The 13,432-nt window shown below is 37.1% G+C and overlaps 1 protein-coding gene across 1 annotated transcript in view; it reads left to right on the plus strand.

The window, feature by feature from the left end:
- Positions 1-9,630, plus strand: part of LPO (lactoperoxidase) — a 44,692-nt gene extending 35,062 nt beyond the window's left edge. The window contains exons 11-15 of the mRNA XM_074261895.1: positions 1,295-1,455; positions 3,374-3,626; positions 5,099-5,272; positions 7,826-8,066; positions 8,997-9,630. Of these exons, the coding sequence (XP_074117996.1) occupies positions 1,295-1,455; positions 3,374-3,626; positions 5,099-5,272; positions 7,826-8,066; positions 8,997-9,204 (1,037 nt within the window). The 3' untranslated portion in view covers positions 9,205-9,630. The remainder of the gene's footprint in view (positions 1-1,294; positions 1,456-3,373; positions 3,627-5,098; positions 5,273-7,825; positions 8,067-8,996) is intronic.
- Positions 9,631-13,432: the final 3,802 nt, after the last annotated feature.

Here is a 13,432-nt window from a genome sequence, read left to right on the forward strand (position 1 = left end):
TGTTGGGTAAAAGAGATACTTGTAATAGCACCTGGCACATAATAAATACATATTTCCTTCTTTCAAAGTACAATTCAGGTGTGAACCCCTACTAGAGGCTTTTTCTTATTCCCATAGTTTTTTTTTTCTCTCTCTCTCTCTCTGTCTCTACTTCTCTCTCCCCCTCTCTCTTTTTCTTTCTTTCTTTCTCTCTCTCACTCTCCCTTTCTCTCTCTCTTTCTCTGACTGTGTGCATGTGTGCCTTTCTCTGTGTCTCTCTCTCTTTCTCTCTGTCTCTGTCGCTTCCTCTCTTCCTTTCTCATTCTCTGTTTCTCTCTGTCTTTCTATCTCTGTTTCTGTCTTTCTCTAGAAGTGTCTCTCTCTGTCTGTCTCTCTTTCCCCTATCTCTCTCTTTCTCTCTGACTTGCTATGTGTGTCTTTCTGTCTGTCTCTATATGTCTCTCTCCTTTACTCTCTGTCTCTGTCTCTCTTCTTCTGCCCCATTTCCCCCCTTCTCTGTCTCCCTCTCCCGTTCTCTCTAGCTCTGTCTTTGTCTCTGTCTCTCTTTTTTTTCTCTCTGTGTCTCTGTCTCTCTTCCTTTCTCTCTCCTTCTCTCCCAGCTTCTCTTTCTTTGTCTCTGCTCTGTTTCTCTCTCTCTCCTCTCTGTCTCTCTCTTTATATCTATCTCTGTCTCTCTCCCTCTCCCTCCCTTTTTCCTTCCCTCTTTTTCTCTCATTTTCCTCTTTTTCTCTTTGTCTTTCTTTGCATGTGTCTCCCTCTCATTTTGTAGTTATTTATGTGTGCATGTTATATATCCATTACCATCACCTAAGTAGAATATAATCTCCTTGAAGGCAGAAACTGATGCTAGAGCAACAAAGGGTTAAATGAGCTACTCAGAAGTATACAACTAATATTTGATAGAGGCAAGACTTAAAAACGGGAATATCTATTCCATGTTTTCTTATTCTATTACTTCTCTATGGTCCTATGGAAAATGCAGCCATTTGTCTTGTCTTAAAAAAAGAAACACAAATATTTAACATATGTTGGACTACTTGCCATTTAGGGGAAGTTGTAAGGGAAGGGGGGGTTGGAACATAAGGTTTTTGTAAGGGTTAATGTGTTTTTTGTCTTTATATTTCCTACTGTTTCACACACTTAGTCTATAAAACAAATAGAATTGAACTGAAATGACCTGGAAGCAAGTCACATGTGATGAGGATCCAAGATCCTAAAGTGATTCCCTTTGTTTCCCTTCTCCCTATACCATTTACTGCTCTGAGGAATGCAAAAGCTTATTTGGTGTCCCTAGGTGATTCCCGGGCCAATGAACATGTTTTGCTGACAATCTTCCATATCCTTTTTGTACGGGAGCACAACCGCTTGGCTAGAGAGTTGAAGAAACTCAACCCTCATTGGGATGGAGAAAAAATCTATCAAGAAGCCCGGAAAATTGTGGGTGCAGTCACACAGGTAAGAAAGAAGGCATATTCACATTTGCTCTGCTACTGTCTTTTTAAATATTATTTTATTTTATTTAACTTTTAATCATAAACATTTATTTTCTCTTTCTCCTATCCCCCATCTTCCATTGAGGAAAAAGGAAAAGAAAAAACAAAAATTTTGGAATAAATATATATAGTCAATGTCGTAAATATAATTCTTATTCTGAATGTTGAATCCATTGTCTCTCTGACAAAATGTGGGTAGTATGGTTCATCACTGGTCCTCTGGAATCACAGTTGGTGATTGTATTGATCAGGCTTCTTAAGTCTTTCAAAGTTGTTTATCTTTGCAATATTGTTGTTATCCTATCTATTTTTCTGTTGGTTCTGCTCACTTCCTCTGCAAGAGTTTTTATAAACCTTCCCAGGTTTCTCTGAAATCATTCCTTTTGCTAGTTCTTAGAGCACAAAAGCAATTCCATTCCTTTCAATAGCTGATAAGCATCCTCTTATTTTCTAGATCTTCACCATCACAAAAAAGAGTTGTTATAAACAATTTTGTACATATTGGTCCTTTTTCTTCTTTCTTTGAGCTCTTTGGAATACAGACCTACTAGTGACATCATTGGGTCAAAGAGTACACATGATTTGTTGACTTTTCAGACATTGTTCCCAATTGTTTTCCTGAATGATTGGACCAATCCACAATTTTGTCGACCATACATTAGTGTGTTTATGTTCCCCTTTGCTCTAGTCTTTCTGGACATGTACTTCTCTTCTCAGTTCAGCACTGCATCCCTTCTTCCTCTTTTCTTTATCTCCATTTTCCTTTGCTATATTCCCCTCTCCTACTTTATTCCTTTTATTTCTACTTTTACCACTGTCCCATCTCCTCTTTCACCATTCAACTTTCTAGACTCCAATAAAACACTCTATTTCTAACATCCCAGAATCATCTTTGTGTTCTATCACTCAAGTTTTTCCCAGTTCTACTTCCTAGCTGTGAGAATCTTAACCTCTCTGATTCTGCTTTGTCCTCTACAAAATCGAGTGTTTAATAGTTGCATTACAAATATCCCCCCAAAAACATGCCATTTTGAACTGGAAGACACTCCTGAAATCCTTAGTTGCTAAGAGGTGAGTAACAGTTCATTACTGGTCCTCTGAAATCATAGTTGGTGAATGCATTGATCAGAATCCTTAAATCTTCCTGAAAGCCTTCGTTATATACTAGGGTTCTTTCTTTTCTCAAATTACTGTGCATGGACTTTTCTGTTTAAATGTATATCAACTACTATCACTGCCCATTCCCACCAAATGGAATGTGAGCTCCTTGAGAGCGGGAACTCTTTTTCAACTTGTTGAACTGGATTGCTATCTGAGGTCTGATCCAACTCAAATATTCTCCAACTATAGAAAAGAGTTAGAGACAACTACTGATTTCATTGGTTTAGGAAATTCCTCCTAACAATATAGGTCTGCACCTTCCCTAATAATTATGAGCTAGAGCAACAAAGGGTTAAATGAGCTACTCAGAAGCATACAACTAATATGTGACAGAGGCAGGACCTAAAAACAGGAATATCTATTCCATATGTTACTTCTCTATGGTCCTATGGAAAATGCAGCCTTTTGTCTTGTCTTAAAAAAAGAAACAGAAATATTTAACATATGTTGGACTACTTGCCATTTAGGGAAGGTTGTGAGGGAAGGGGGAGGATTGGAACATAAGATTTTTGTAAGGGTTACTGTTGAAGAATTATCCATGCATATGTTTTGAAAAATAAAAAGCTTTAATAAAGAAAAAACCCAGAAATTTTCTATTCATCATCATCAACCACACACTCTCTGTTCAGAGACACACTGTTTAATTAGCTTAGTCAAAGATTTCTTCTCTAAAACCTAAAGCCCTTTGTCACCTGTTTTCTTTGACCCTTTTCTCCCAGATCATCACTTTTGACCATTACCTGCCTTTAGTGCTGGGAGAGGAGCTGGAGAAGAAGCTTCCAGAGTACCAAGGTTATGATGAATCAGAGGATCCCCGCATTGCCAATGTCTTCACCTTAGCCTTTAGATTCGGTCATGGTGAGGTTCCATCTATTATCTACCGATTGGATGAACATTATGAACCCTCGGGTTCTGAAGCAAAGCTTCCCCTGAATACACTCTTCTTCAATAACTGGAGGATAGTGAAAGATGGTAAGTGTCTACCAGGTCTTTCCAGCACTCCCTTTACTTCCACTGCTTTCTTCTAGTACTTGCTCTAACTTTTACCAGACTTCCCAACACTAAAGGATTCAAGGGTATCTGACTTGATTACTCCAAAATTTACATGTCCCAGATTTCTCTGGTACTATAGGAAGATCCTACAGGCAATGACTTCATTAATGCTTCACAAACTATATTGCACAAAATCCAAATGACATAACACCTTTCTATAATAAAAATTCATGCTAGTGATATTCAATGTGAACTTATTTACACATAAAAAATGAATTTTGAGGCAATTTTCACTATGTTAACAAGTTTGCTTTGTATAGTATGGAATACTGGACCTGGAGGCAAGAAAACTTGATTTCAAATTCTGCCTTGGAGATTTCTCCAAGTTGTATGCTTTTATAAAATAAGTCCCTTTAGCACTCTAAGCCTCAGTTTCTTCACCTATTGTTGTGGGGAATTGAATGTGATCATGTATGTAAATCTTAAAGCACTATATAGATATTACTGTTTTGCTTCCCAATTTCCCCAATCTTCCTTTCTTCTAGGAACAATCTATTGCTTTAGAGCAGCACTTACAGCTTCATCAGTTAAAAGTCCTACAATTTTATGGCCAAATCACCTTAGGGAAATAATGAATCATGCATTTGCCTTGTTCTTTTTAAAGGCACTTTCTCTTTCAAGTTCCTCCTCTGTAAAATTAGGGCATTGGATTAGAGGAAGACTAAGTTCCCTCTTGGGGGCAACTAAAGGGGTCATGAAGAGTTGGACATGACTGAAACAATTGAACAATAACAACAAAAAAGGTCTCTCTTTGGATCTCATATTCAGTGATTCTGTGACAATAATTCTAAGGCTTGGGAAAATAACATTAAGATCGAACTCTGGATCTTTGTTGTGTTATCAAGAGTCACCCCTCTTCCCTTATTGCCAGGATGAAGTCATGGGATCATGAGATCACAGATGTAAAGTATCAAGAGACTTTAAAGGCCCTTTAGTCCAATCCTATCATTTTACAGGCAAGATAACTGAGGCCCAAAGAGTGACTTAGTCATTATCTCACAGCTAATAAGTGTTAGGGGCAAGGCCTTCCTATTTCTAAGGCTAGCATGTTCTCCACCAGGCCATTCTGCATCTGATAATATATCTAGAATCTTTTGCCCAAGGTCCAAAATGTTTCTCCAGGATCACAGTTAAGGGTTCTTCTTCTACCTATGTTACTAATGATTGGGAGATGACTCAAGACAGCTAGTAATGGAGAAAGAGGTAACTTAAACTATCTGGTGGTCAGAAAAACCAGAGGTCAAAATACACATTTTCACTCCATAATGTGTGATCATCAAAACATAATGAAGATCTTCCCTTCTCCACAAACTTTTTCTGGTTTGTTTTCCTTTGTACCTCTAGTGTCTTAGGGTTCAGGGAGTGTCATGTTTCTGGCTGTATCATTACAGGTGGAATTGATCCCTTTGTCCGTGGAATGCTGGTCAAGCCCTCCAAAATGTTGAAGCAAAACAAAATGATGAGCAGTGAATTGCGAGACAAGCTTTTCCAGCCAACTCAGAAGATCCATGGGTTTGACTTGGCTTCTATCAACTTGCAGAGAGGGCGGGACCACGGGCTGCCAGGTGAGAGAGAGCTGGATGTAGAGCCTATAATCAGACAATCGCTGCTTTTATATAGGATTCCTGAAGATTCCTTACACCAAGATCAGTGGGAATTCAGGCCATCTTAAAATCACAGGAGGTTACTGGGGATCAGTTCACTTTCCCCATTTCACAAATTTCTAGACTAGTCTATCAGTTTAAAATGAGGTCACATTGTGTTTTTTTCCTTTTTTTTTTTCCCCCCTGAGGCTGGGGTTAAGTGACTTGCCCAAGGTCACACAGCTAGGAAGTGTTAAGTGTCTGAGACCAGATTTGAACTAAGGTCCTCCTGAATTCAAGGCTGGCGCTCTATCCACTGCGCCACCTAGCTGCCCCTCACATTGTGTTTTTTTAAGTTTATGACTAAAATAAGTATTTCCAATACACAGTACAATAAAAAAAATTATTGAACATGAAACCACGAATTAATTATGCATAATTGCCATTTCTTTTAAATATACAAGTTATTATTAATTTTCTATCCCCTTCCCTTTTTTTCTTTCTCCCCAGAGATGGCTACCATTAGACACAAATAAACATATATATGTATCTGTGTATACACATACATGTATATATATATGCACACATATATACATATATATGTATATACATATAATTATTTTATAAATACTTCTATATGTCAGTTTTTTCTTTGGATGCAGATAGGTCCTTCATATATCCTTTATAGTTAATTTGGATATTTATAATAGTCAAAATGACTTAGTTGCTCAAAATTGTTTATATTTTTAACTCCTATTTAATATTTTATTTTCCCCAGTCATATATAAAAAAATTTAACATTTGTTTTTAAAACTTTAAGTTCCAGATTTTCTCCCTTCTTCTTTCCCCACTCTCTATTATCATCATTGAGAAGGCAATTTTGAAGTTATTATTAAAACAATATTGCTGACCAGATTAGATTAGATGACTGTGGCATCTTTAAGCTCTAAGATCCTATGCTCTTCCACCCCTTTCTGGTACACAGTATATGTTTTAATGTCTAACTTTTATCAAAACAGGGATCAGTTAAGACCTTAAAGGACTTAACCCCAGTGTATTAGTCAACTTTCTGAGTTGCAGACAATGAACCAATCACTAGCAACAGAGGGAATTTCTTCACCAGAGTGTCAAAGATTGATTAAAACACTGGGAGTTAAGTGATGTGCTCCAGACCACATAGCTAATATGTGTGAGAATTGAACTTGAACTCAGGTATTCCTGTCTTTGAGGCCAGCTTTCTATTTACTACACCATGACTGCTTCTTGTAACAGTCTATATATATATTTTAATAAACTGCATATAACAAGAAAAAAATAACTATTATTATCTGGGAATACCAATGGGAAACCAAATTTAAAATGATTAAGGGGGATGAGGAAGAGCTCAGAAAAGGAAAGCAGGAATAAGATGAGAAGGGAGAAAAAGCTTTTTTTCTGCTGCTCTGGCCTCAGACACTTACTAACTATGTGACTCTGGGTAAGTCACTTAACCCTAACTGCCTCAGTTTCCTCATCTGTAAAATGGGATGAAGAAGAAAATGGTAAACCACTGCAGTATCTCTGCCAAGAAAATACCAAACGAAGTCATGAAGAATTGGACATGTCCCAACAACAAAGTACTCTTATTTTGGATAGCATCTTGGTGAGGAACATGAGCAGAGCAATAATTAGGATAAGTAACTCAAGATTCTTTGTCAGAGTATCAAAGTTAGAGTGCTGATAGCACTTGGAATCAATCAATAAACATTTATAAAGCACCTACTATATGTCAGGCACCCATCAGCAGGATAATGCAGTAATCCAGATGTGAGATGATGAGGGACTAAGATGAGTGATAGCATTGTCAGAAGAGAGAAAGGATCATTTATGAAAGAAGCAAAGTAAAATCAATAGTCCTTCACTACAGATGGTGTATCTATAGATGAGAAACAGTGAGGAATCTAGAATGACTCCCTTGGTTTTGAGCTTGAAAGGCTTTAATCACTGGAAACAACAGGAGCTAGTTAGCAAAAATAATAATTAAAACATTACTTTCAGCAAGATTGTGTGATGATCAATTAGGACAAACTTAGCCCTTCTCAGAAATACAGTGATCCAAGATAATTCCAATAGATTTGGGATGGAAAATGCCATCCTCATTCAGAGAGAGAACTTTGGATACTGAATGCAGACCAAACCATGCTATTCTCACCTTCTTTTTTTTTCTTGTGTTTTTTTCTCCTTTAGTTCAGGTTTTTCTTTTATTGCATGATTGATATGGAAATGTTTAAAATTGTTGTATATGTATAACATGTATAGTATATATGCTTATGTATAACCTTATAGTCTTGGGGGAAGATAAGGGAGAGAGGGAGGAAAAATTTTGAAACTCAAAAATTTACCAAAATGAATGTTGAAAACTATCTTTGCATGTAATTGGGAGAAAAATAAAATACTATTGGGAAAAAAAAGAAAATGAAGGACAAATAACAACAGAGCCTGGCACATAATAGGCACTTAATAAATTCTCTATCTTCCCCCTAATCCAATCCCCAGGGTACAATTCATGGAGACGCTTCTGTGGCCTCTCACAGCCTAAGACAGTAGAAGAATTGAGTGTCGTGTTGGGGAACAATAGGAAGCTGGCTCAAAAGTTTATGGATCTATATGGGACCCCAGACAACATTGACGTGTGGATTGGAGCCATTGCTGAGCCCTTTGTGCAAGGGGGCAGAGTTGGACCCCTCTTGAGCTGTATCCTGGGGAAGCAATTCAGAAAGATCAGAGATGGAGACAGGTGAGTGTCCTCAAGCTAAAAAAATTAGATAGAAGGAATGGAAGAAGTGATATTGATATTATCAAGGGAAAATATGGAATATCAGAAATAAAACAGAACTAAAAGTCTTGAGATCTGGGTTCTAGTAATCAACTCACACATTAGACAAATCTTTCTTTCACTAGATCACACTTTCCTCTTCTATTAATTATGGGGTCTTGAATTCAGAGGTTTCTTCCAGCTTCAGCTTCTGTGACTATAAGTCCTTCTCTCCCTTTCATTTTTATTTTCCTTGATGACACATTTTTGCACCCCACAAGATGGAAAAAGGGGAGAACCTAGTAAGGGAAAGATATTCTCAGACTGGTTTCTAAATTAAAGACTGTCTCTCTCCCTCCCTGCCCTATCCTCAAGATATACACATTCACACACACAATACATGCACCCCTTGTCAAGGAAGAATCTGTCATAATCTTTTATTTAAGACCCATTATTTACATCTCTTCTTTATGCAGCAGCCTTCTGGCTTCCAAATTATTACCCACCAAGCACATGGGTCCACTGGCTAGTGGGCGTTTCTGAGGTTGAGTGAATTTTAGTCAATTATTATATACAACAGGCAGGCTTGTGGACCACAATCCAAGTCTTTCAAATCTTTCAAAGGTTATTTATGTGGAAGAGAGATCGCCCTACTTTTAATAGAAATAGGTAGAAGTTGCAAAGAAGCAAATATTGACTTGATTCCCTTGGCAAATAGTGAATTCATCCTCTCTGAAGGTCTTCAAAGAAAAAGTTCAGTGACTCCTGCATAGTTGTGTTATAGAGAGGATTCCTGCTCAGGAACAAATTTATCTAAGCCATTATAAGATCCCTGGCTGTTCAAAGGCTCTCCGGGTGGTCCTGGGGTCCATGGGGAGTGCTATTTGGACACCTGTTTTTCCTCCCCTGTAGGTTCTTTTGGAAGAAACCTGGAGTGTTCACCCCACAGCAGCAAGCGGCCCTGAAAAAAATCTCCTTTTCTTTAATTGTCTGTGAAAACACCCACATCACACAAGTCCCCATCAATGCATTCAAGGCCAACAGATATCCTCAAGACTTTGTGAACTGCTCAAAGATTGAGAAGCTGGACCTTTCCCCCTGGATCTCTAAGAGAAACTAAGGCAATACCAACAATAAAACATCAAACTTCTCAAGTTTGTCAAGTGCCAGTAAGAAGTGCCCTCCCCTTCATGGCTCTACTTCAGGAAGTAAAATCTGACCCTTTAGAGTGGCATTTGAGGCCCTGCCCTAGTCTTAAACTACCTTTCCAATCTTTTCTCCCAGTATTCCCAAAATGGTGCCTCTGATCCAGCTAAACCTGTTGATGCTTTTTGATAGAATGTGCCTAACATTTCCTGTCCCCAAGCCTGAGAGCAAGCACCATGCCTCCTCCTGCCTTTTCTATCTATCAAAATCCTGTTTGTCCTTCAAGCTAACCCAAGTCTATTTCCAACCAACCATTTCTTCATGAAGCTTTCCCTGCACTGTTAGTAGTCTGGATTCTCTTCACTGAATAAAGCCTCTTTTTTAGTCATCTTTTCCTTTACTTGCTTGGGCATCTTTCTTTTTATATATATTTTTTTTATCTCCCTGGAAAGACCAAGCACTCTTCTAGGGCAAGGAAAGAGGTTCAAATTCATCCTTTTATAGTGGTTGCTCAATAAGTATTTCTTGATCAAAGTACTGATTGAAACTGATTTCAACAGTGCCAAACCAAAGGCAAGAAAAAACTCTCTGGAATAAGCTTAATAAAGAGTGAAATCCTCACAGATCAGGAATATTTTGTGTTCAGAAGAACCTGAGAATTTCCAGGGAAGAATGCTGCATACAAATATTGTCCAAAACAATATTTTTTAAAATTTCTTTTCTCATTAACTAGGGAAAGTTCAGCTCAGGAGCTTGGGGAAGAGATAGAATTATTAAAACAACAATAACAACAACAACAACAACAACAAAAAGTGGTGTTCAAACAAAAGGCATTAAGATTACTTTTATAAAGAAGAACCCAGGGACATAGGTTATAACCATAGCCAGTGTTTGCATACTACTTGGAATTTCACAATGTATTTTGTATGTGTTATCTCATTCGAGCCTCACAATAACCCTACAGATAAAAAATTAATTTCCTCCTTTTACAGATGAAGAAACTGAGGCTGAAAGATGTTTAAGTGACTTGTCCACAGTCACCTAGATAGTGAATGTTTCAAATGGAATTTGAACTCAGGTCTTCCTGATCCAGAGCTCTACCTACTGGCAGAGGGCTCAGGGTCTCTGGCTAGAGAGAATTGGGCAGAGTGGTACTTTAGGAGGTAAGTTGCTCTTGATGTTAACCTAGCATAGCGGGGGTCTTAAGCTTTGGGATAGCATAGACTCCTTTAACCGTCTAGTGAAGCCTATGAACAACTTTCTAGAATAATATATAGGATCACCAAAAAAAAATGGTACAGTGGATAGAGCTTTGGGTCTGTGTTTGCATTTGGCCTCATACAGTTGCTGGGTAACCCTGGGCAAGTCAAACTCTGCTTGCCTCAGTTTTTTCATCTGTAAAATGAGCTGGAGAAGGGAGTAGTAAGTTCTTCCAGTATCCTTGCTAAGAAACCCCCCCAAAAAAAAGAAAACCCAGATCTAAGGAATAAATTTAAGATAACTTAGTTGTTTGTATTTGTGTTAAATGTGAGCTTGGTTCAGCACAAGTGTGGTGTGGACAAGCCAATGGGAGGTGATTAGCCACAGTACAGAGAAGCAATTGAGGTACCTTGTTCCTAGCTCAGCAGGCCAGTGACATAGCAGGACAGCTATGAGGCTTCTAGCCCCAGAACAGAAAGGAAATTGCCAGCTTGAAGCCCTGGTACAACACGTGACAGTAGTTTGTAGCCACGACCACCTCAGACCCCAGCATGAAAAACCAGTGGCCAGACCTCGTCTCATAGCATAAGAAATTTGGGATAGTGCTTCTGGGCTCTAGGACAAGAGCTCAACTTTTAAAAACAAGGAAAAAAACCAAAAGAACTTTGACCATAGAAAGTTACTATGGTGGCAAGAAAGATCAAAACGCAAACTCAGAAGAGAACAGCAATGGCAAAATGGCTACATGCAAAGCCTTAAATAAAAATATGAATTGGTCCCAAACCCAAAGAGCTCAAAAAGAATTCTAAAAATCAATTAAGAGAGGTAGAAGAAAAATTGGGGGGAAAATGAGAGTTATTCCAGAGAATTATGGGAGGAGGAGTTAATAGCTTAGAAAAGGAATATTTAAAATTGCCTGAAGAAAACAATTCCTCAAAAAAGAGAATTGGCCAAATTGTTGTGGGGGGGGGGGAGTGGAGTTCACTGAAGAAAACAATTTCTTTCAAAAATAGAATTGGCAAAATAGAAAATAATTTTTGAAGAAAATAATTCCTTAAAAATTAGAATTGGGCAAGTGGAAGCTAATCAGTCAAACAAAATCAAAAGAATGAAAAAAGGGAAAAAATCCTGACCTAGGGGAAAAAAGGATCCACAAAAAGGAATTAAGAATTATTGAAAACCATAATCAAAAACAGAGCCTAGACAACACATTTCAAGAAATCAAGGAAAATTGCCCTGATATCCCAGAACCAGAAGATAAAGTAGTCATTAAAAGAATCTACCAATCATCTCCTGAGATTCCGAAATGAAAACTCAAAGGAATATTGTAGAGAAATTCCAGAATTATGAAATTAAAGAGAAAATAATGCAGGCAGCCAGAAGGAAATAATTCAAATCCCAAGGAGCCACAGTAAAAACAGGATTTAGCAGCTTCTACTTTAAAGATTTGGAATATGATATTCCAGAAAGTAAAGGATTTTATGTTAATGGTCATAAAGCAATTACTTGGAAAAATTAAGCATACCCTTTCAGGGTCAAAGATGGATAGTCAATGAAATAGGTGACTTTCAAACTTTCCCAATGAAAAGACCAGAACTGAACAAAAATTTTGATCTTCAAATGCAAGATTCAAAAGAAGCCTAAAAAAGTAAAGAGGAAAGGAAAAAAACATTATTCAAAGATTACATATCTATATGAGAAGATGATATCTGTAACTCTTGAGAATTATATCTTTATTGGGATAGTTTGAAGAGGTACACATAGAGGGTGTGGCTATAAGTTGACTTTGATGTGATGATACAAAGAAAAAAATTAAGGGATGAAAAAAGGTTTGTACTGGGAGAAAAGGGGAGGCAAAATGGGGTAAATTATATCACATGAAAAAGCACAAAAGACCACAGCATAGGCATTCTTCAATCTCATTGGATTTGGTTCAGAGAGGGAATAAGATACATACTCAGTTGGATAAAGAACTTTATCTTTCCTTAAAGAGAAGTAAGAAGAGAAAGGGAAAGAAATGTGAGGGGGAGTGATAGAAGGAAGAGCAGATTGAGGGAGGGGGTGATCAGACGCAAAACAGATGTGGGGAAAGACAGGTGAAAGAGGTTTTTTTAAGTACAAATAGGAGAGAAAATAGGATGGAGGGAAATAAATATTTAATAATCATAACTGTGAATGGGAATGGGATGAACTCTCCCATAAAATGGAAGTAGATAGCAGAGTGGATTAAAAAACAGAAACCTACAATATGTTGCTTACAAGAAATACATTTGAAACTGAGAAATACATACAGAGTAAAGGTAAAAGGCTGGAGCAAAATATATTATGATTCAGATGAAGTAAAAACAAACAAACAAAAACAAACAAGGTATCAATCCTGATCTCAGACAAAACAAAAGCAAAAATAAATCTGATTAAAAGAGATAAGAAAGGAAACTACATCTTTCTAAAAGTACCATAGACAATACAGTAATATCAATATTAAACATAGATCCATCAAGTGGTATAGTGAACAAACTATGAGAGGAACAGTTAAGTGAATTACATGAAGAAATAGACAACAAAGCCTATCTATGGGACACTGCAACCTCCTCCTTTCAGAACTAGATAAATCTAACTACAAAATGAACAAGGAAAAAAAGTAAGGAAATGAATAGAATTTTACAAAAATGTTAGATACAATAGTCATCGAGAAAATTGATAGCATATCAATAGAATATTGATAGAAAGGAAAATACCTTTTACTCAGGAGTATATGGCACCTACACAAAAATTAATCATATATTAGGGTACAAAAACCTCACAATAAAATGCAGAAAGGCAAAAATATCCTAATGCAATATCATAATGCAATAAAAACTATGTGTAATAAAAGGTCTTGGAAATATAGTCTAAAATTTAATTGGAAATTAAATAATCTAATCCTAAAGAATGAGTAAGTCAAACAACAAATCATAGAAACAATCATTTCATCAAAGATAATTACAAAAATGAGATAACTG

The sequence above is a fragment of the Sminthopsis crassicaudata genome, chromosome 4 (assembly GCF_048593235.1).
Source record: "Sminthopsis crassicaudata isolate SCR6 chromosome 4, ASM4859323v1, whole genome shotgun sequence".
Classification (NCBI taxonomy): Eukaryota; Metazoa; Chordata; class Mammalia; order Dasyuromorphia; family Dasyuridae; genus Sminthopsis; species Sminthopsis crassicaudata.